Source organism: Cydia amplana, chromosome 20 (genome assembly GCF_948474715.1).
Source record: "Cydia amplana chromosome 20, ilCydAmpl1.1, whole genome shotgun sequence".
Lineage (NCBI taxonomy): Eukaryota > Metazoa > Arthropoda > Insecta > Lepidoptera > Tortricidae > Cydia > Cydia amplana.
The window spans coordinates 12239136-12264631 of NC_086088.1; the positions used below are offsets into that span (position 1 = coordinate 12239136).

General features: G+C 37.8%; 1 protein-coding gene across 2 annotated transcripts in view; it reads left to right on the forward strand.

Moving 5' to 3' along the window:
• Window positions 1-25496, forward strand: part of LOC134657451 (alpha-2 adrenergic receptor) — a 547428-nt gene that overhangs the window by 246457 nt on the left and 275475 nt on the right. For both annotated transcript variants that reach the window (XM_063513009.1, XM_063513010.1), the window contains exon 4: window positions 23046-23189. In XM_063513009.1, the coding sequence (XP_063369079.1) occupies window positions 23046-23189 (144 nt within the window). The remainder of the gene's footprint in view (window positions 1-23045; window positions 23190-25496) is intronic.

The window sequence follows — 25496 nt, forward strand, 5'->3', positions numbered from 1 at the left end:
CCGATTTTAGAATAGAATAGAAATAATTTTATTCATGAGCACAAACACAAAATAGAAAATTATAAATAACAGAGACACATAAAATGATAAAGTGCCACGAAATGGTCTCACCTCATCATGTTGGTGGCAACTTCCAGCGCTGATCTTCCGGTGAGACCATCCGGTGAAACAATCACGACAGGTAACACGAATACAAAACAAAATTAATATAATTAGAACATACCTACAAAAGACAGCAATAAGATAAAAATACATTACATTACACACACTTATCACATATAAAACGATTTACATGGGTAGGTAAACTAATAAAAGACAGAGTATACATAATATAATCATCGGCTCAATGAACTATTAACAAGCTTTTATTATTAGGTCGACCAACTGTATGTAACTACGTATGTACCTAATGGAATCTAAGGTAACTAATTTAACCATCTTCCAAGGATCGTAGCGTCATGAAAATTGGCAGCTGTATGTAGTTCTGATGACAATATAATAATATGGTACTGTCGAACTGATCTGATGATGGAGACAGGAGGTGGCCATAGGAACTCCGTGATGAAACAACGCAACCTAATTGTGTTAGGGGTTTGTAGAATTGTCTCGATGAGTATTAGTTGTCTGTCGTAAGAAAAGTACAGTCAGCGATAAAAGCTTGTACCAAAAATGAAATTTTTGACAAAAACTTATTTTTTATTTATTTATAAGCTTATCGCAAAATCTACTGCTCACAGAGTTTAATTATATTAAAACCCCTTAAAATGTATCCGAGCCAAAATAAATTTAACACCCGCTTCTGCTGCTGAAAGTTTAACAAGGTTCTCTGGGTATTCTTCAAAATATGACGTCTTACCAAATGTGTCAGTTTCACTGAACGGAGGTGTATTCTGATTCTGAGAGCTTGAAAGTTAACAATGTTGTACATGATAAGGGTATTATTGGAGTACAGGGTGCTTAGCCAAGATGCCAATACCCTCCTCCTCGCACTAATTATGGAATGATAGAGTGAGGCTACCATATTGTTAGCGAAAGATTATCATCTTGGTTACGCACCCAAGTCATATAGCAGATAACTAAGAACTTTTATAGATCACCGCGCCGCGTAAGTATGTCTGTTTGTGTGTTTGTATGTTCGCGATAAACTCAAAAACTACTGAACGGATTTTCATGCGAATTTCACCTTATTGATAGATTCTTGAGGAAGGTTTGTGTACTTATAATTTGTTAACCCGTGCGAATCCGGGGCGGGTCGCTAGTTTTCTATGAAATAAAGAGTTTAGGTAAAAATGTCTAAGTAAGAATTTTCATTAAATTCTTAAAAGCTTCATCACAAAACTTAAAAAAAAAACATTAAAATTGCTTTTAAAAATTCGCAATCATCGATTACTTTTTTGTTAATAAGTCCGACTCACGCTTGACTGCACATATCTAATAGGTTTTCCTGTCATCTATATGTAAAGAACTATATATTTTGTGTATTTACAAAAAAAAATTGACGCAGTAGATTCGGAGATAAAGGGGTGGGGGGGGGGGGAGGAAATGGTCGGACATACAGACAGACAGACGCACGAGTGATCCTATAGGTAAGTAAGGGCACAGTTTTTAGGGTTCCGTAGCCAAATGGCAAAAAACGGAACCCTAATGGATTCGTCATGTCTGTCTGTTTGTCTGTCCGTCCGTATGTCACAACCACTTTTTTTCCGAAACTATAAGAACTATATTGTTGAAACTTGGTAAGTAAGTAGATGTATTCTGTGAATCGCATTAAGATTTTCACACAAAAATATAAAAATCAAAACAATAAATTTTGGGGGTTCCCCATACTTAGAACTGAAACTCAATTTTTTTTTTCATCAAACCCATACGTGTGGGGTATCTATGGATAGGTCTTCAAAAATGATATTGAGGTTTCTAATATCATTTTTTTCTAACCTGAATAGTTTACCCTTTATGGGCGAGTCCGACTCGCACTTGGCCGCTTTTTTACTTTTGAGGTGCGGAACCCTAAAAACATGATATCCGCATTAAGTAAAAGTGAGAGGAGAACTACCTACGGGGCCTTAACCAACACTAACGTTGCTACGTGGCCGTGTTGTGTCTAGTTCGACAAGGTCGCACGTGCTGTTGTTTGATGGGGGCCGCTGATGTTGTGGTTCCGTGCGCTTGTTGTGGGAGCGGTGATCCGTGCCCGCAATCAAGGGACTTTGTGTAAAAAACGTAGAGGAGAAAGGCGCAGTAGAACTAGGAGTATGTAGTATCTTTAAGAGGCTTTCTTTAAAAATAGGCCACCAAACGAAGGAATTACAGCGGAAATAATACATGTGTAAGCCAATTTTAGCATGGGTGTAGGTAATGATGTATTAAACAAGATAATAAGAGTATCGGGGGGTGGGGGTGAAGCTAACGGGTAGGGGGGGGGGGGGGGTTTAAGGTCCCTTTTTATAGTTTTTCGTAAATAACTCCTAAACGGTGGCCCGTAGCAAGAAATGTTCTACTACATAAGTAATGTAGGTACATAATATTTATAATATATAAAAAATTAAAAATGTTATAAACATTGCTGCTATTGTTGAAATACTTTAGAAATGATATGGATCGGATTATGTCAGTGTCAAACAAGTGTAAAAAGTGACGTTTTTGTTTGAAGACACGTATCTTAAAGTTCGAATATGGCTGTATGTCAGTGTCAAATTGGTGGTAGCAGCACTAAAGCGAGCCTACTGTATCTGTGTGTATTCAGCCACTAACGTTGTTAGGCTACAACGTACGCACTCCAGCCTCTGGTCGTTTTACAAATATTTGACGTATTTCTGATCACAAAGCCGCGTGATGTGGTAACGCGACGGGAAAATACACGATGGAAATATCAGGCTTTTACTGACTTTTGTACAGTCGAATTAACTGAAATAAAATACCACCCGGCAAAAGACTGGCCTGAATCAGTTCAGCCGTTTTTATTTCACTTGGACTAAAATTTTTATTCAATAAAAGTCAACACAAAAATAAAAATACAAAAGACAATACCAACCAGGCATGTTGCGGATGCCGATTTTTTGACATCCGCGGATGCGGATGCGGATTTTTAAAGGCTCCAATCTGCGGATGCGGATGCGGATGCGGATGTCAAGATACCTAGTACCATAAAAAACGTCAAATATTACATTTTAGTAATTTTTATTTAAAAAAACCGGCCAAGTGCGAGTCGGACTCGCGTTCCAAGGGTTCCGTACATTAAGTCCCACTCACGTTTGACTGCTCATTTCTAATAGGTTTTTTTGGTTAATGACTAAATTACCTAGCAGTCTAGCACTTACGCCAATGCTAAGACGTTCCAGTACCGACCTGTTCCACAGCCGCATCCGCATCCCTGATACCAACTTAAGACTAGCTTAAGCCTAGTCAAAAAGTCCCGCACGAGTTGTCCCTGGCTAAAAAGGAAGGCAATATAATAGTTATGACATGGCACAGATGGGCATGACCAGAAGTCGAACCAAATTATAGTATATACTGGATCAACCAAATCTTGTCAGTAGTAAAAGGCGGCAAATTTGAAAAATCGCGGGTTAGCAACACTGTGTTCGAATAATTCCAAAATCGCGTGTCATCTGTGTGTTATCTGTGGAATGTGGATCGTGAATGACAGCCATCATCTTCTACTACAAAAAAGTTTGGAGATGTAATGTGAAACCAAGTCGGTTATTTTAATCAGTGCCAGGGGGTGTTAAAACCGTATCAATAAGATATATTTAATTTGTAATACAAATACATATAATGACTTATCAGCGCAGCAAAAACTCAAAAGACAAAACGTAGGTTATATCTTTCTAACTTCATACACTCGTTAGCCACTTGCACCATTCCACTAACCTGGGTTTAACCGGTTAAACCTAGAGTTACCATGCTTACCAGTACAATTTGACACTGGGTTAACGGTTTTGTGTTACCACCCCGGGTTAGTGGGGTGGTGCAAGTGGGCCGTAGTCAAATAATATATTGCTTAAAGTGGTTTGCTCTTTTCTTAAAAATTCATGTAATTAAATTCAATTTGTATGTAAATTCAATGTTGACGTGTAAAAGTGCCCTTGTGGCCTATTTGCTGAATAAATGTTGAAGTTGAAGTTGAAGAAGAAGTCAAATTAAATATCTACCAAGGGCCAAAGGGTGAAAATAAGCCCCGTTTCAAAAACCAGTAAAAAAGGACGCCATTCTTTTGCGGTTGAACCTGCGGTAGAATTTTGCGCCGCGAGGTGTCAAGTTCCGGGGCTTCCGCGGTCGGCTTCCTGACTGGTTGCAAAATAGACGCAATGTAAGTAACGCAGTTTTTTATGGAGCTGTAGGTATTACAATTTAAATAATATCGTGTTCTTGATACTTGAAAGCAGCTTAGCAAAATTCTTGCCTCGCGCAGCGAAACTGTGGAACATAAATACGCTTTCGCTCGCTTCGCTTTTGCTCGGTTAAAAACAATATTAGGTGTGTATTTACAAAATCAATAATAGTAACAATTACCTTTAAACGAGCAATTCTTTTATATGTTTCGGGGATCTCGGAAACGGCTCTAACGAGTTCGATGAAATTTGCTACATGGGGGATTTTGGGGGTCAAAAATCGATCTAGCTAGGTCTTATCTCTGGGAAAACGCGCATTCTTTAGATTCATAATATCTTTTCCGAGCAAAGCTCCCAGATATTATCATGCAATTATCGGCGCGTAAATTTAAATATCTGGGAGACCGAGCTTTGCTCGGAAAACATATAAAAACTCAAAAAATGCGCGTTTTCCCAGAGATAAGACCTAGCTAGATCGATTTTTTGCCCCCGAAAACCCCCATATAGTTAATTTCATCGAAATCGTTAGAGCCGTTTCCGAGATCCCCGAAATATATATATGAATAAATAAATATACAAGAATTGCTCGTTTAAAGGTATAAAAACATCTGAGAGACCGAGCAAAGCTCGAAAAACATATAAAAACTCGAACATGCGCGTTTTCCTAGAGATACGATTAGTCGTATTAGGCCAGAACGATTTTTCACCCCCGAAAACCCCCATATAGCGAATTTCATCGAAATCGTTTGAGCCGTTTCCGAGATCTCTGAAATATATATACATAGGTATAAATAAATAAATATACAAGAATTGCTCGTTTAGAGGTATAAGATAAAATGAGATAAGTAGATAAGTAAGCCGTGTACCCCAACCAACGCAGTCAATTGTTCGTTCTCAGAATATTGAAATACGTTCAATCTTGTCGGGTGTACCGTCGGCAAAACAAACGGCCGCCATTAGTCGGCGCACCTCTGCCGACGGTACCGGGTACGTTCAGGGGACCCGTTTGAATGGGAGGATTGGACATGAATAGAATAGAATAGAATAGAATAGAATAGAATAGAATAGAATAGAATAGAATAGAATAGAATAGAATAGAATATAATTTATTTGCTTGAATACGTAACAATCAGATCTTATACTAAAATAGTTGGACATGAATTGATAACGTTGACGATTTGGTGAATGTAGTAAGAAGGGTAAAAATAACAGCTATATTCGAACAATAAGATACGTCAAATATTAGATATAGTGTGTCGAAGGTCTGTTTGATTTCAAACATAGACAGAGAGAATCATACTATCTTTGTCTTACACTAGTACTAGCACCCAAAAGAAAAGGATGAGTATAGTTTTTTTGTTCCTATTTACTGACAAGATTTGGTTGACCCAGTATATTGAAACGATATGGATGGGATATGTATGTCAGTGTGAAACAAGTGTCAAAGGTGACGTTTTTGTTTGAAGGAATGTCACTTTTGACACTTGTTTGACACTGACATATCCCATCCATATCGTTTCAACATCTAATATTTGACGTATCTGATTGTTCGAATACGGCTGTAAGTCTTTCGTAAATCATTGAAGGGTGTCGACTTTTACAATTTTATTATTATACCTACAACTGGCTAGCCAAAGAGGAAACGCGGATACATACTGATGCGATTCCGACTTATTAGGACCGAGGTTTATTTGTAACTAGCGACCCTCCCCGGCTTCGTACGGGTTAACAAATTACACAAACCTTCCTCTTGAATCACTGTATCTATTTAAAACAAACCGCATTAAAATCCGTTGCGTAGTTTTAAAGATCTAAGCATACATAGGAACTGACAGACAGCGGGAAGCGACTTTGTTTTATACCATGTAGTGATATTAAACTGTTTTTTCCATTTTAACGTCTACAACTACAATTCAAGAGGAAGGTTTGTGTATAATTTGTTAACCCGTGCGAAGCAGGGGCGGGTCGCTAGTTAGGTTTAAATTGAATAAGTGCATGCAACGTTTTGCCAACGCTACTTATTGGTTACCGGGCGGTTATTCACTCCGGTGCACTGACTTAGCCAATCAAATGTCGAGTCGTAAAAAGGAAAGTGATCGAATATTCATGACGAAGGTGGATTGGGTTATAAAATACTGTCGGTTTATTTAGTTTAATTTAGTTAGGTAGTTACCTACTCGTACTCACGACTCTCACTTGCTGTGTTTAACTAGTTAGTTTTAGAGTGAGAGTCGTGCGTGTTGCTGACAGGGCTATCAATCACAGAACTCGGAAACTATGGCGAGACACGTGGAAGGCCGAGTTATAGGTAAATTGAGTTACCTACTATTACTTCATACATACTCGTATAATATATTTTTATAATATGTATGCTAGTTTTAAGGTATTTATGGGTCACTAGTTGCCTGAAATAAAGATTTTCATTCTTTCATTCATTCAATTTAATTAATATAGAGAAGCCATACTAAACAATGAATGGGCAATCGTTCAAAAATCTCCTCATTGCGATTCAAACCCAGGACCACCAGCTTTGTGGGCATATCACACCCAAATAGACTAAGAGCCGCTATAAAATATAATTCCGTCACCATCTTCCTCGCGTTGGCCCGGCATTTTTGCCACGGCTCGGGGAGCCTGGGGTCCGCTTGGTAACTAATCCCAGTAATTGGCGTGGGCACCAATTTTTACGAATGCGACTGCCATCTGACCTTCCAGCCCAGAGGGTAAACTAGGCCCGTATTGGGATTAGCCCGGTTTCCTCACGATGTTTTCCTTCACTGAAAAGCGACTGGTAAATATCAAATGATATTTCGTACATAAGTTCCGTTCTGATAAGTTCCGAAAAACTCATTGGTACGAGCGGGGTTCGAACGGGGTTAAAATACCATTCCGTACCGAAATTAAATTATTCCCATTACAAAGCACTTAAATTATTTCGAGTTTCATCGCGGAAGCTATTTCTACACTTGTAAATGTCATGAATAAGTTAACATTTACGAGGCATAACGCATACAGAGTTGCATTTACGGCGATGTTACGACCGGTGCACGGATGGGGGATTGATGCCAGATTGTTGACTGCAATGAAATGCAGCTCATGCATTAGACGTGCATATAAAGTTTGAGAGCTTCCTGAATTTTTAAAGGATGATAAAATAATCCATGAATAACTTTTTGTCAAAATAAGATCAATTTTTGTACAAGCTTTTATCGCTGACGGTACTTTTCTTTCAACAGCCAACTAAATAGAGTCATTTCTAACAAATGTAACAATTAGGTTGCGTTGTTTATCTTTAATTCTTATGACCACATCTTGGGTTCAATTGATCTTGCAATATTTGACCTGAACATATACATTACTTTACTTACTTTGGAATAAGCTTGATGAGGTGCATTTTCCTAAGGAGCTCACACCCATATTCAGGTGTTGGTATGCTGGCCAACGAAATTGTGTTCGCTGGGGTAATGTGTTGTCGGACGAGTACGGTCTAGAGTGCGGGGTGCGGCAGGGGGGACTGACCTCACCTAAACTTTTCAATTTGTATATCGATGCCTTGATCGGCGAGCTCAGCAGTACACGTGTGGGCTGTCATATAGATAGGGTATGCTTCAATAACATAAGCTATGCCGATGACATGGTACTGTTGAGCCCGTCGGTCGGTGGTCTGAGATTGCTTATTGAGAGGTGTGAGTCATATGCCCTAGCGCATAACCTTAAATATAATGTAAGCAAGAGCGAGTATATGGTCTTCAAAGCGGGAAGCAAGTGTCCATCACACATCCCACCCATTTGTTTGAATGGCATGCAACTGAAAAGGGTTACCTCTTTTAAATACCTTGGGCACTTGGTAACCGACGATTTCCGCGATGACGCTGATATCGAGAGGGAGCGGAGGGCCTTGGCCGTGACTCCGTGAGGGCCAATATGATAGCTCGCAGGTTCAGCCGGTGTACAGCGCAAGTAAAAATAACATTATTTCGAGCGTTCTGTACATCGCTGTACACCTGCAGCCTGTGGACTCGATACACGCAAAGGGCTTTTAACGCGATGCGCGTACAATATAATGACGCGTTCAGGGTACTGTTGCGGCTGCCTCGGTACTGCAGTGCGTCCGGCATGTTCGCTGATGCTCATGTGGATGGTTTCCACGCGACACTGCGCAAGCGCTGCGCCGCGACGCTCCGCAGGGTGCGCGACAGCCGACACAGTCTCCGGCCGTCGTGGCTGGCAGATGGGACAGTGGCCTGATAAGGCACTGGTCCTCTCTGCATTTATCTTTAGTACCTAAAATAGTTATTTAAGTTTATTTTAAGTTAACCTTAGCTATAAGTTTTAAATTTAGATTAAGATGTACTAACAAAATATGGACCATGTTTGTCTGAAATAAATGCATTTTATTTTATTTTATTTATTTATTTTTATATACATACCTACAATACCTACAATTGCAAGTTAAACTTATAAAAGCTTGTAAAATTTTTAATACTTCTGGAAAAATCCACTTGGAAAGCTACCAGCAGGCGTAATGGATGGCTTTATCCACGTGATAAAATGTCACTTTTTAACATGCGATTGAAAGAGACAGATATTGTAGACAAATATGTGGCAGCCAGATCTGTATGTAAGAGAAGAGATGCTTGAAAACTATGAAATAAAGAATGGAAAAGATACATTGAGACATCGTTTGCGACATAATGATTACATAAAGATTATTAAAATCGGTTAAAGAAAAGGCACTAGATAGAGATACAATGGAACATGTTCTACTAAGAAGAGCCTAACCAGAATTACAATAATTATGATCATGATAGTAATGATTCAATAATGCATGGCACAATTATTTTGTTGACTTTTTTGATAGCCACTATATTTTGTAGTCACCACAAAATGAACGGTGTATAGCGGGATATAGTTTATGAATTCGGATCTCCGCCTTGTAAAGCAAACTTAATGTTTATAGCCATTGTATATCTGTTGAAACACGTTCCGTTCTCAATTCTCAACGGAGGTGAATCCGCGAATAAGTTTATTGGTATTGGATTAATACGTGATACTTTCCGCCAAAATTCTGCTCAAATATAGACAGACATACGGTTCACCTGATTAGATGGTAAGTAGTCAACGTAGCCCATAATTCCGATCTTGTTACGGTTAGTAAGGTCTGTAAGTTCAAATGACAAGTAAGTAATTAAGAACATACGCCGATTCTGAGGATCCTGGTACGAATTTTAGGCTCTTTGTAGGACCCGGATAAATGTCAAGATTATGAGAATATTTATTACATAAACCTGATGCGCGAAAGTACCGCCCCGATTATTATTAATTAAATTATGCCGTTTGAGAAACAGGTTTCTAGTAACTACTTAACTAGCTACCTAAAAATGTAAACTTGTATCTAATGATAAGAACATAATTACGAACTAAATAGTTTTCAGTTTATGACGTGTAAAATGTACTATAATTTTTATACCTATGTGTATTTTGCTAATAAAGTCTGTATTTCTGTATTATTAAATCGCGAATGCAGTTGCTCGGCCTACATCGTTACATCCATCACAACAACAGTGATCCCAAAGCGCCCAGATCACCGCTTAGCTTACTGTTGCACTCTGGACTGTGCCACAAGTCACAAGCTGAGCGTTCTAGATTATAGATTCAAAAACAAAACAATAATAAAATGCTCCTGGAACGTAGAAGGGGATGAAATCAAAACTCAGCTTCCCCTGATACAAATATCAATAAAGTGACGATCGGTGAAATTATTTACTTACAAAAAAAACCCGGCCAAGTGCGAGTCGGACTCGCGCACGGAGGGTTCCGCACCATCAACAAAAAATAGAGCAAAACAAGCAAAAAAACGGTCACCCATCCAACTACTGACCCCGCCCGACGTTGCTTAACTTCGGTCAAAAATCACGTTTATTGTATGGGAGCCCCACTTAAATCTTTATTTTATTCTGTTTTTAGTATTTGTTGTTATAGCGGCAACAGAAATACATCATCTGTGAAAATTTCAACTGTTTAGCTATCACGGTTCGTGAGATACAGCCTGGTGACAGACGGACGGACGGACGGACAGCGGAGTCTTAGTAATAGGGTCCCGTTTTTACCCTTTGGATACGGAACCCTAAAAATTGCCCATCAAATATATTTTCAAGCTTTAAATGGATACTGAAGCTGGTTTGTTTATGTCTGGATATAAAATACAATGTCAAGTCAAACTTCGGCTTTAAAGTGCTTTCAAAGAAGAAATAAATTAGGTACGAGTTGCTTTCGTAAAGTAACACGTGACTCCTGACGACCAGCATCCTACACCGTATAGTACTCGTACGTACCTATAGGCTCCAATTTAATGAATGACTGTTTGTCAATATGGCAAATTTTGAAACTCGGTCGTCATGAGGATAATGCAATACTATCCTATGCCTGCAATTTCTCTTCGTAACCTGTGTTTCTTCCCCATGATGGAGGATTTCTAAGATAAAACCAGCCTTGTCACAAATTCACCGCGGTTAAAAAAACGCAAGAATATTTATCGCTGACCGCTCCAAACTCGCACCACGCATAATACTAAATCCAGCCAAATGCGGCATCGAATAACAGCACTCCTACACCGCACTGCACACGCAACGTCCTAACCGCCATCTTTTCTGTACTACAACACGCCCTTTTACAATGAGCCTGGGTAAGCGCAGTGATCTATCCACCATTAACGTATTATGGGATTTGGGATTGCGGGGAGTTTTGATTGGGGAGCGGGGATTCTTTTGAAGTTGAATTTATTGGTGATTTAATGTTTATTTGGGATGATATAAATCTATAAATCTTTTAAAACATAGTCCCTCGCCCCGTCTGTCTATCTGTACGTGTGTATGATACTACGAAAAGTCACGTGACGATATCCATACATTATATCAGTTTCAATTTGCGTTTTTTTTATAATTGATTGTGTCTTGGCTAAGCCTATTCAGAAATGAAAATGCATACTTCCAGATATGACCATGGATGCAAGCACTGTAAGGAGCTATCCATAGACAATTGCTCATTTTCATTGTACTTTAGGGTAGTTAGCGATAGCGTTAGATTTTTGCTAGAGCAAGATGCAATTATCCGCTAGAGTGAGAAAGTAATACTGCTTTAACAGAAATACATAGTTTATTGGTAGGATTTAGAATCAGATAGGAATTCACAACTTTGGGAACAAATCAAATTATCAAGACGTTAGCCCGGATTGCTAAAGATGCCGGTTCGAATCCGGCCTTCGCCACTGGAGGGCTTCGTCACTTTTTCTTTAATATATTATCATATCTATTTCAGTTTATAATTCAGATAGGACATGAAAGTATAACTTAAATTTCTACATTATTATGAAGTACATGTTTTTTTACAGTAAAACATTATGATGTTTTAAATTTAAACATGTGTCACCCAACCCAATTGAATAGCGGTTGGTACGTCGATTAAACCTCACTCGTTTACATACAATACCGCAAAATCGTCGTTTTCATACAATTTGCGCGGACCGCGATCTGTTTTAAATAATTGTCTTGTTATTCCGTCGGTTTATTTGTGTTTTTATTACTGTCCGACTGCAAAAAAGGTATTTCGTTAAGAGAAAAAAGTTTCAAAATACAGGGTGGCCAAATAAGAGGTATACACTTTATTTTTGAAATTTTATTCTATAAAACATAAAAAATATTAAGTATTCCTTGTTAAATATAATATGTAGGGTCAGCAATTACACATGGAAAATTAATGTCAGACAAATGTCCACCAGCAGCATGGCAGATGCGAACCCATTTCATCGCGTTTTTCATCACTTTTTCACACATTTCTGGCGTTATCTCAGCGACAGTGTTTCGAATATTTTGTTTTAATTGCTGAAGGTTCGTTGGCCTATTAGCATAGACACGTCCCTTTAGATAGCCCCACAGAAAAAAGTCAGGAGCTGTTAAATCAGGCGATCTTGGGGGCCAATCAATGTCACCGTTTCTCGAAATTAATCGACCGGAAAACGTTATTTTTAATGTTTCTATTGTTTTTAATGATTAAAACACGTTGTTCCGCGGTAAAACGCTCCATAATAAATTTGCCGTATCTACACAAACGAATTTTCATGCAATAACTGTCATATTTACCGCCAAAATAAAATGGCGGCAAAAAAATTTACCATAACTAATACTAAATGAACATTTTTCCTATCAAAAGTTAGTCAATTATGGCCTTTTGAAGTTAAAGTAAAACTTAGTAACTTTATTATAGACGTATTCATTTCACTTACGACTAAAGTTACGTGAGTTAAAATGTTTTATTGTTGTTTGAGCATTAAGTTGAGACTTTTAGTACGAGCATTTATCTTTTTTATGTGTTTTCTAAATAATAACTTTTAGTACTTTTTAAAACAATAACTTTAACTTACAATTATTTAACGTTCGTCAAATAGTGTACAGCGGCCGTGAGTTCAAGTCACATCCAAGACGGTAATTTTTTCCTCTTTTAAATTTATTAAGTATAAGCTTAAATACTGTACAGTGAAAATTAAATTATATTAGAAAGTATAACTAACAGTCATTGAAAAGCCCGATATGCGTGCGTGTTTACGTACTAACTATAAAAAAACCGGCCAAGTGCGAGTCGGACTCGCGCACGGAGGGTTCCGCACCATCAACAAAAAATAGAGCAAAACAAGCAAAAAAATGGTCACCCATCCAAGTACTGACCCCGCCCGACGTTGCTTAACTTCGGTCAAAAATCACGTTTGTTGTATGGGAGCCCCACTTAAATCTTTATTTTATTCTGTTTTTAGTATTTGTTATTATAGCGGCAACAGAAATACATCATCTGTGAAAATTTCAACTGTCTAGCTATCACGGTTCGTGAGATACAGCCTGGTGACAGACGGACGAACGGACGGACGGACGGACGGACAGCGAAGTCTTAGTAATAGGGTCCCGTTTTTACTCTTTGGGTACGGAACCCTAAAAACTATATGTACATTAATCTTGAGGGACCTTCAGTATAATTTTCAGTACAGAATTCCTGCTCCGTCTTCGCATTCAAACGCCGTCTCGTACTTCTGACACTTAATGGAGACAGCTCTTATTACAGAAATTTGAACTTTAACTTTCAGCCAGAATATTATTTGTGAATATGTTATGCCTTTTCCCATTTATCATTTAACTAGCTCCCCGCCCCGGCTTTGCATGGGTTAAAAAATTACTCATAAACCTTTCTCTTGAATCACTCTACGAGTATCTATTAAAAAACCGCATCAAAATCCGTTGCGTAGTTTAAAGATCTAAGCAAACGTACAGACAGACAGCGGGAAGCGACTTTGTTTTATACTGTGTAGTGATTTTGATGCCGTAAGCCATTCTTCTCGTATTTGGGTAGAAAAAAGCTATCACAATTCGTCAAAGAATCGATTCACTCGAAACAGTCGTCAAAGAGAGCTGCAGTCCACTGAATTTTCGTTCCGGCTTAAGCAATAAAAGCTACGTGCAAATAAACACTGCAGTCTATTCGCCGGCGCCTCTTCGTTTCACGGGCGGGATATACATAGCGATCAAGTATTTATTTAAACTTTATAGCACAAAGGACTTTATAGTGAATGTAATATATACCTAGACGAAGTTTTTGGTACATACTCGTAGAAAAACTTAGTGAATATAGGTAATATAATAAAGACGAAGTTTTCGATAGGTACATACTCGTATGACTGACATTTAGCGTCAGATAAGTGTCATTATATCACTGAAAGTTCCTTATGGGAGGAGCGTATTTGTACGGCCGCAAGTCGGTCGGATTCTTGCTAGAACCGGGAATTCCCGGTTCTCGCCATACAAACTCAGTACCGGGAGCAATCCCTAATTCTTGCGAACGCGGACGGACTCCGTCGCTTTTCAATGTGCCTTTACATTATGCTAGCCTGTCGGGTGGAGTCGTAGATATACATACACATACATACATATAATCACGCCTATTTCCCGGGGGGTAGGCAGAGACCACGGATTTCCATTTGCTACGATCCTGACATACCTCTTTCGCTTCCGTTACTTTCATAACATTCCTCATAAACGCTCGCCGGTTTAGGGTGCTCTTGACCTGGGGCCCATTTCTCGAACGATATTAGTCTAATATTATTTGTGTGTTGTCATGGCAACCCATACGATTTGACAGTCGTGGACTAATAATATTAGTCTAATACCGTTCGAGAAATAGGCCCCTGGCCTTTCTTCAGGAGATATAGAGATTCTAATAATTCTTTGGTGATGTAACTCCCAGACAGACTAAAAAATCTCGCTCCCAGTGTGCCTCTCCCTACTTGCCTGTCACTCCGTTCTTTTATTTGCCGATTGAAATTTATTTGACGCCGTATCTTTTGAAATTCGGACTGACGTTGATATTAGTATTCGATAATGTTTTGGTTGACGATATTATTGGTTTTATAAACTAGTTTTGTAGTAATGTCGCTAAACACGTGTTGAAATGGGTTTTTAACGATTTGGTTGGTTGCCAATTACTATTAAATTACGAGCGGTCTGACCTAGTCGGTAGTGACCCTGCCTATGAAGCCGATGGTCCTGGTATCGAATCCCGTAAGGACATTATTTTATTTTGTGTGATGAAGCACAGATATGTATTCTTGAGCTGAGTGTTTTATAGTATGTTGTATCCCCCTGAGTCCCAGAGACAGGATAAGGATAGATAAAGGCTTCTTTATTTAAAAAAAAATATTTTCACTTTTATTAAATATGACAAGGTTCCAAATAATAAAACATTAGGGTCGGCAACGTGCATTTATGCATGCAACCTTGGAGTTGCCGGTATTCATAGGCTACGGTGGCCGCTTATCGGACTTTTGCGGGCCGTCTGCTTCTTTGCCACTAACGCGGTGGTAACGTGGTGGTGACATTTTGATCTGTTACCTCTTTACACATAAACCATTTAACCGATTTAGATGAATTTGGTACCTATCTATATATGGAGATACGTTTCAAGTCCGAAGAAGGACATTAATATAATAGTTTTATCTGTCCTCATCATCATCCCACGTAAAAGAAGCCGCGGACAGAAGCTAGTCTTAAATAAATATTATATTCATTCATTTTGTTTCAGTTATTCACCATATAAACTCGAATATTGCTTCTCAATTTTATATTCGAAGTATTCGAACCAATCCACTATCTGCTTCGAGCTATAAATTCATAAAATAATCTTATAAAATTAGTCTCAATATAAATGAATTCATACGTTCAGAGACATCGAACGTCTATAAAACAGGACCCAAGTCTTGCATACACATGAAAGAATTAAATGGTGCTGAACGTGCATTAATTCAAAGGCACATTCGGGTTGTTATGATTTCATCCTTGTTGTATGACCATACTTGTGAAGATACAATACTTTTACCCGACAACGATAAAGCGAAAATGAGAAAGATTCGCACACTTGTAGTAAACTTCGGTTGCTCAAATGGTTAAGAGAAAGAGGGAAGAGGGTTTTATTTAAAGTTGTTCCTAAAAAAATGTATAATTTTTTTTGGGAATTTTTATATTATTTCATTTCTTAGATACTAGTTTCCATTTTTACTGCAAAATATATGTCCCCATTTTTTTGGTCCATTTAGATACGTTTTTAATATAACCTATGACCGTAACAAAACGGCAAAAAATATATAACATTTTGGGGACACTTTTTTTTCTCGTATTAGGATCGAAAGAGCTCGTGATTCTGAGTGGAAATAATACCTATAAAATTCCGAAATTGAAAATGCTAATCTTTAAATACATAGTAATGCCCAAGTTTAAATTTTGCCCAAAGCGGTAAATCTTTATATGTTTCCTTTATTTAAAAAAAGCGGCCAAGTGCGAGTCGGACGCGCCCATGAAGAGTTCCGTAGCAGCAAGTAATTGAATGAAAGGTAAATTGCGGTTTACGAATTATGACGTATTAAAAAAAAACTACTTACTAGATCTTGTGCAAACCAATTTTCGGTGGAAGTTTTCATGGTAATTAATGTACATCATATATTTTTTTTAGTTTAGTTTAGTACACAGTCATGGGGGGGGACACACATTTTACCACTTTGGAAGTGTCTCTCGCGCAAACTATTCAGTTTAGAAAAAAATGATATAAGAAACCTCAATATCATTTTCGAAGACCTATCCATAGATACCCCACACGTGTAGGTTTGATTAAAAAAAAAAATTTGAGTTTCAGTTTTAAGTATGTGGAACCCCAAAAATTTATTGTTTTTTTTTCTATTTTTGTGTGAAAATCTTAATGCGGTACACAGAATACATCTACTTACCAAGTTTCAACAATATAGTTCTTATAGTTTCGGAAAAAAGTGGCTGTGACATACGGACGGACAGACAGACAGACATGACGAATCCATAAGGGTTCCGTTTTTTGCCATTTGGCTACGGAACCCTAAAAACATCTAGTATCTTTCGCAGACATAGGTATTCTGTTTATAAATATTTAACTGTCTTTGGGATTTAGTTTCCGTGTGAATCCGGGGCTCCACAATTAGTAAGCTGTAGCAAAACACCAGGGGCCCGTTTCTCAAAAGCTTGTAACTTGTAATACAAGCAGATGTCACTTTTTGACAGCTTTTGTTAGAGAAAGACTTTCACTTGTATTACAAGTTACAAGCGTTTGAGAAACGGGCCCCTGATCAGTGATATTGAGATGATGAATAATCAATTAATCACAGCAATGTCTCGATTAAAACGTGGAATACCGCCACCTTCGAGCAAACGAGGCTCTATTCAAATTGTATGCATTCCGTTTTACGTCCGTACGTCGGACGTCAGATTGGATAAGTTTGGGGTGAATGACCGTTTGATCCGTGGACGGACACGTTGCTATAAAGACATATATAGTTAGTCAGAGCAATGGATATTGAATATAGATGGTGCTCTAATGATATTAGAACTGGAGTTCGATCGGTTTTTTTATATCGGTACCACTAGAGTCGATATTTTTTTTATCAAAAATACACAAAACACACAAACAAAAGCGGCCAAGTGCGAGTCGGACTCGCCCATGAAGGGTTCCGTATTTAGGCGATTTATGACTTATTAATAAAACACTACTTACTAGATCTCGTTCAAACGAATTTTCGGTGGAAGTTTGCATGATAATGTACATCATATATTTTTTTTAGTTTTATCATTCTCTTATTTTAGAAGTTACATGGGGGGGGGGGCACATTTTACCACTTTGGAAGTGTCTCTCGCGCAAACTATTCAGTTTAGAAAAAAATGATAATAGAAACCTCTATATCATTTTTGAAGACCTATCCATAGATACCCCACACGTATGGGTTTGATGAAAAAACATTTTTTGAGTTTCAGTTCTAAGTATGGGGAACCCCCAATTTTTTTTGTTTTTTTTTTCTATTTTTGTGTGAAAATCTTAATGCGGTTCACAGAATACATCTATTTACCAAGTTTCAACAGTATGGTTCTTATAGTTTCAGAGAAAAGTGTCTGTGACATACGGACGGACAGACAGACAGACAGACAGACATGACGAATCCATAAGGGTTCCGTTTTTTGCCATTTGGCTACGGAACCCTAAAATGGAAAGAAGGAAGTGAGTTCGATTCAGATTTATAAATTTGTATGGTTACGATAAGACCTTAAAGATCGGTCACACTGATTGGTGCACGCGAATTTAAGTGATGGTCGAGCGTGACATGCGTGCCAGTTACCAAGATAATCTTTTTTAGGGTTCCGTACCCAAAGGGTAAAAACGGGACCCTATTACTAAGACTCCGCTGTCCGTCCGTCCGTCCGTCTGTCACCAGGCAGTATCACACGAACCGTGATAGCTAGACAGTTGAAATTTTCACAGATGATGTATTTCTGTTGCCGCTATAACAACAAATACTAAAAACAGAATAAAATAAAATAAAGATTTAAGTGGGGTTCCCATACAACAAACGTGATTTTTGACAGAAGTTAAGCAACGTCGGGCGGGGTCAGTACTTGGATGGGTGACCGTTTTTTTGCTTGTTTTGCTCTATTTTTTGTTGATGGTGCGGAACCCTCCGTGCGCGAGTCCGACTCGCACTTGGCCGCACTTTTTTTTGTATAAGGGTCAATTTCACCAAACGAGCATTTTTGTCTAATTCCCATGGAATTTTGAAATACTAACATTACACAAAAAAAATTATGCTGATAATTTGATAAAAAATATAATAAACATTAATTTTCTTATGGGGTAAAAATATTCATAAAACTATAAAAGTTATTTCAATTTAAAATTTTGGTCAGGGCACGGGAATTAGTGTGTCCATGGGAATTAGATTTTACTAGCACGGAAATTAGAACATGGCACAGGAATTGTTTTCTTAACTTATTTTGGTAGTTAAAACTATTATTTATGTATATTTTAATCTACAATAATGTACTTTAACCATACTGAAGCGGCATCGAACATATTTACCTTCTTTAATTTTAGTTTCGGACGACAAATCTACGAAAGTATGATACACTAAAAACTACGTATTTGACTAATCGTTTCCTTGATTTTAATGGCAACTAATCTCTCTTTCTTAGTAAAATGTACATATTTCAAAACAATACCTACTTACATACATACAAAACTATTCATTAAATTAAAAAGTGTCATGATGTATCTGCATGTAGATAGGTACAAGGCGTATGATCTGGTATATGGCCGTATAGGAAATGATACTAAGAAATAAGTAAATAGGGGCACAGTGAGAAGAAGTTATTGTGTAAGTTAATCTGAAGAAATCGAATATGCTGCCTTCATAAATTCATAACACAAAAAATTGTTTGACCACATATGAGGTAAGGTGGGGTAAGACTATCACAGACAGACAGACATGACGAATCCATAAGGGTTCCGTTTTTTGCCATTTGGCTACGGAACCCTAATAAGGTATCTAATAGTATTACGATTTTAATACCCCCTGGCACTGACTAAAATAACCGACTTGGTTTCCCATTACATCTCAAAACTTTTTTGTAGTAGAAGAACTGCGTTGCGAGACTTGCATCTTTTTACATGTAATGTTTTTGATAGGATCCCATCTCTTTTTGTAGGCTGTCCTTCTTTTCAGGTAATCATACCCATACCATACTGATACTATGTATACACATCTTTATTCATACTCACATCGTACGTCGTAGTGTACCTTTACTTTCCCTACTAATTGTAAGAACTAAAAGGTAACGTTGTTATCGCATATATTTCTATGGGATTACAACCTTATTTATGCAGTTATTAGATCTTTAGAACGTGACTAATATTGCAGTATTATTAGATTTTTATTGGCTTAAAAAGCTAAAACCAAATTACGTTTCAAATTTGGGTATGCTAGAAGTACCTTAAAATAATGATGATCGTGAGTGATTGTGTCAGTGACAAAACTAAGGGATTGTAAAGTGCATTAAATGTTATTTTGATAGAATGTTATTGAGATTTGATGGTACGGCCGTGCCACTTTGTTTTGCTCGACTTGGCGGCGGCACTGCCGTGCCCCCAGATCCTTTGTCCTTCCCCGGGTCTCAAACTATCTCCATGCCAAATATCATCAAGATGATATTGGTTCAGCGGTTTAAGCGTGACGAGATAACAGACAGACAGACAGAGATACTTTCGCATTTATAATATAGTAAGAATAGGATATATATTTATTCTTGTATTAGAAAAGCTAATTTATAACAACTAATCTATTAAACGAGCAATTCTTGTATATATTTCGGGGATCTCGGAAACGGCTCTAACGATTTCGAATGAAATTTGATCATATATGAGGGTTTTTTGGGGTGAAAAATCGATCTAGCTAGGTGTTATCTCTGGGAAAACGCGCATTTTTGAGTTTTTAGGTAGGTATATGTTTTCCAAGCAAAGCTCGGTCTCCCAGATATTTAAACTTTATACGGTATACGCTGTCAGCTGTCAAATTTACAAAAAAAAAACATTGCAAATTTGATTCATTTTGTTTCATGTAACCTTAGGTACAGGTATTATAATATGTAATAATTCCAGAAATAGTTTTATGTTTATATAATATTTTAATGTTATAATATGATCAATGAATAAGGTAAGGTGGGGCAAGACTAACAGTACAAGGATTCCATACAAGTGATAGTCTTACCCCGGTGTCGTCTTACCCCACCTTACCTTACGTATTAAAATTGCCCGGGTTATTCGGGTCCACCCTGTATGTACTATAGTACTTATACTAAAAAACCGTTCACAAATTTTTGTGCATTCTTTAAGATTTCCTTAAATGCAAAATAGAAAGATATACGTCATATTATTATTACATATAATATATATTCAATGCCAATATACATAAATGTAATAATAATATGACGTAAACATTGCCAATTAACTTAAAGTGCCCCCAATAAAAGATTTGTTGACAATAAATGTAATACTTTCTAATTCCCGTGCCACTTAATCAGCTGTTTTAGGTAAATTTGCTATGGGAATTAGGGCACGGAAATTAGAATTCGTAATAAAAAAATTCGCCAAAAATTTAAATCGTGTTTGACCAAACTGTTATGTTATCGCTTACATAAAGATACATAAAGGGCTCCTAAATATGACAATTGTTATTGAAAAGCTATGTGGAAAATAAAATTTATAAGGGGCATCGAAATTAGAAAAAAATTGTCGCCCACCCGGATTCCGAAATACTTACGCGATTTGCTCAAACACGCCACGGCTTGACGTACATCCGTTTGCTTTGAAAGACAGCCGAATACTGTCAGTACAGGTGAGGCGGGACACGAGGCGGTTCAAATACAGACGTCGGCTGTCAGAGCCCTGTGAGTTTTGCCGACGAAATTGTACTCGCGCGCTCGGACAAAATTTAAACATCGATCACGAGTTATTTACCACAATGAAGTTAATAGTGTATGTGCTCAGTGATAGTAAATATCATCTAGTTTAAGTATTTGACACTAAATTAGTGATACTAATGTAGAATTTTTCGTAGGATTTTTCATTATGCTCAAAAGTAGATTCCGGACAGGGCACGGGAGCAGTAATTTGAGCCTTTAGGTATTTTTAAGTGTACTCTAAAAACCAATTAATCAGTGAATTCATATGGAACTCGGTGTGAAAGTGTGACTTCTTTATGTAAAAAAAAAATGGTAAGTATTATCTGATGCTAACCCACGATTTTCATCACGGACAGAAAAAAAATCGTGTTCAGAAATTGACCCATAAGGTGCTTAGATTATGCATTAACTCGAGTAGCTATCAGAAGTTAACATTTGACAATCAGTTACAAAATACAGGGCGAAAGCGTCATCTTTATAGCCATCATTAGACTTTACTTATCTTATACATCGATGAATCTTTGCAATTTGGTAAACGGTCTGTGCTTCAGCGTAACGGTTTGCTATTTGGCGCAGTCGGGCAGGACACATAAGTATAAGACTGCCTTTATTTCGGCTTCACTTAAGTGGTCAATGGCGGCTGCCACACAAATATTTATAATTATTGTACTCGTATTACATAAGAGACATAACATAACAGATTGAACCTAACATAAATTAAATTTTACAAAATAAGCTAATATCCATCGGCCCCAAGCAAGGCGCAGCCTGTACCTGGTTCCCCAGAGAATTGTTCCCAATTAAGTACTTTTTTTAGGTTCAATTATATTAAAGACGCATACAAGGTAACATTCTCTTCTTTAAAATATCTTGCTTCTGCTGACAAAAATATAAGAAAAATAAGTAACATATTTCCGGGAAACCAATATTACTAGTCTAAAATATTGATAGTAAATTTGTTAATCGTTAAAAGCATTCGTGTGGCTGCCGGAGTAGGTCAGTTGGAGGAAATCGTAAATATTAATGATCTGTATATAACTGATAGACTTAGGGACTGAACGGAGGATATTAAGATAAGTATTTCTGACTTTTGTATTGCTTTAATGCAGTGGTTCCTAACCTTTTCAGTCCGGTCACCCCTATGGCTAACTAGGGAAACTGATTTTACCCCTCCTCCCAATGGTAATAAAAAATAAAACGTGTACGTTTGTCGTATTGTTATATTAGGTTAGCTTATTTACCCCTGTAAAATACCAGTTTTACCCCCACGGGGGTAATTACCCCCAGGTTAGGAATCACTGCTTTAATGCCATGAGTCCATAGGCATTCGACCCTCGAAACAAACTTGATCGACTGATGGCATAGCAAAAATCTAAATCTTAATCTGATTATAGTTGTAAAATATGGGACTACTACGGGAATAACATTGAAAATACCCGCTACCAAAACTATCTGTATTAAAGGAATGAACATCGCAAATAGACACATGTCAACAGAAGACTTATCATAAGTATCATAACCTACATGCAGTATGCATACAACACACCTCACACTTATTTTGAAGTAGGTATACTGCATCCCAGAATTATAAGTATAACTACTTAAACACTAATAGCAAAACAGTTTTAATCAATTTCTGGCATAGGGAAGTATCTTATACGATCAATACGATTATATTTCTGTTGACACTGTATTCACTGCTCGATACTATAGTTGGTCAAACTAATTTGTCAGTCAATAAGAACCAGGAAAACTATACTCAGCCCTTTCTTTCGGGCGCTAGTACTAGTGTAAGACAAAGATAGTATGATTCTCTCTATGTTTGAAATGAGACAGTCCTTTGACAAAGTATAACATTGATTTCGTTTGTCCCCAGGCGGTCGACTACCTAAAGAAGCGGACACCAGCACGCGCCGCCGTCATGATAGCAGCCGTCTGGCTAATGTCAGCTTTAGTCTGCATCCCCCCCCTCCTGGGCTGGAGGGTCACCAGGCCGCCTCAGCAGTTTCCACAGTGCAAGGTAAGAGAATAGAATAGAATAGTTATATTCCTAAACACCATAGATGTAAGTACAATGAGGTAGATATAATGGTACCAGGCGCACGATCGTGAGCCATTAAATATAGGTTACGGAACCTATATTTAGTTAGTCCTATGGGTGACGCCAACCTGTCAAGTTGTCAAAATGGTTGGATCAAATTTTAGTTTTGTCAACTCTGAACGTCACACGTCTACATAAATAAAAGGTAATTGGTAAACACACAGGCAGTACATATAATTACACAAAAATAACATAGTGAAATTAAAGTGTCAAGAAATGCCATCTCAGCATGTTGCTGGCGACTTCCAGCGCTGATCTTCCGATGAGACCATCAAGTGAGAAATAACCACGGAAGGTAACAGACAAAAATAACGAAATATAAAGGAAAGAAATACTAATCCGGATCGAAGGACCAAATATTTAAACCAAGGCTCCTATCTAGGTCAGGCGTGTCTCACTCCGCGATCTCGTCGCTTTGCTACAGGTAGCTAAAAGTACATCCGTTCGGCCCCAATTTTGGGAAAGCCATAAGCCGCGCGTGGCGCTGTCGCCACCTAGCGGCCATATCTGTGCTGATCGTAACAGACGCGTTTTGTTAGAGAGTGAGTCTTCTGTACTTAGTACTATTATTTATTCTGTGTCTAGGTTTAATCTATTACTAGCCTATTCTTAATATACCAAAAGTAAAAAGCCTAGTATTAATGACAAACATCAAAAAGAGTAGGTACCTACAAAGATTTTTACCAGAAATTCGAAATAATCGAGCGACATTTCACTTGAACATCGCAAAAAACGTACCAATAATCAACAAAATACCTACCGTTCCAGAAATTTTATCACCAACTTAATTAAAGAACAAAAACGGCAAACGAACGTTCGGGATTCGGAAAATGCGTTCGTTATTACCATTGAATTAAGTATCAGTCGCTTCCATTCGACAATTTGTTACATAAAAATTCAAGTTTCCGTCGTTAATTATGCGATTTTCAGCATATTTACTCCGTGAAATTCGGTGAGCGTTATAGATTATAGTTTGCTAGATGGAGTACACCTATATAACGAATACAATTTGCACAAAGAAGCATTACAAGCGCCCATACAGCCCGCGGTGGCTGCTTAAGATCAGGTTTTACATAAGTAGGTACAAATTTTATATTAAAGGAAAAAATGGAAAAAGTTACGCTTCCGGCAGGACTTGAACCCGCATCCGCCGCAATCCGTGTGTTGCTCTTAACCAATTGAGCTACGGAAGCCTGTACATCGCAAGTCTTTCTCATCCCTTCCTTTATGCATACACGCCATAATGGTGGCGTATAGCGACATCTACCGAAAGACGATTACATCTTTTGACGGTACCGGAGTCTCAAGTTGCATTGAGAATTCACCAGTAAAAATGTGCTAACCCATACTAAATCATTTTTTTAACAAGCAGATATGTCTGCAAGCGATATTCCAAATTTTATATTAAACGCACGGATTGCGGAGGATGCGGGTTCAAGTCCTGCCGGAAGCGTAATTTTTTGCATTTTTTACTTTAATATAAAATTTGGAATATCGCTCGCAGACGTATCTACTTGTTAAAAAAATGAAGTATGTAGGTAGGTACAAAATTAATACAATTTATACTCGCTCCATTTCCTTTGTAGTTTGTACAGCAATATTTAGCAACGAAAACCAGCACCAGACATACTTACCTACATCCGTACGATAACAATCTATCAGTGTCAAATGTGTCATTTCTACAACCAAAAAACGTCACTTTCGACACTGATAGATCGGTATCGTACCACTGTGAATTCTTATAAGCGTTATTTGAAAAGGCCGCTAGATATAATTATGTTACGTAAATTTTCATGCCAAGTTTCACGTAACGTAAATTAAATTATATTAAATTATATACCTCTTAGGACACGCGGTAGGCCGCGTCAAACGAAAATCGAATTTTCGACTCTCTGCCGCACGAATTTGGAACAGCGATACAGAGATTAGAGAGGCAAATAACAGCGGTTGGCCCTCTGATTTCAGCCGTGAGTGTGAGTCATTATTGGCCGGGAACTAACTTAACCGATAGAATTAAATGCTCGTACCTTTGTCGTGTTTATTATTATTATTGGGGTGGTACAGGGCCTTTGAGTGTCGCATCGACTAAGCATTGATCTATTGTGACGGCCCTTTAAAGTTCATTACTAATGCCCGTTGCCTCCAGAAAATTTCCGATAACACCCAAAAGCCGTAAAGTTTTGTCGTGTTACTTTCATTACGGGATCTAGAACAGGTGATCCACGG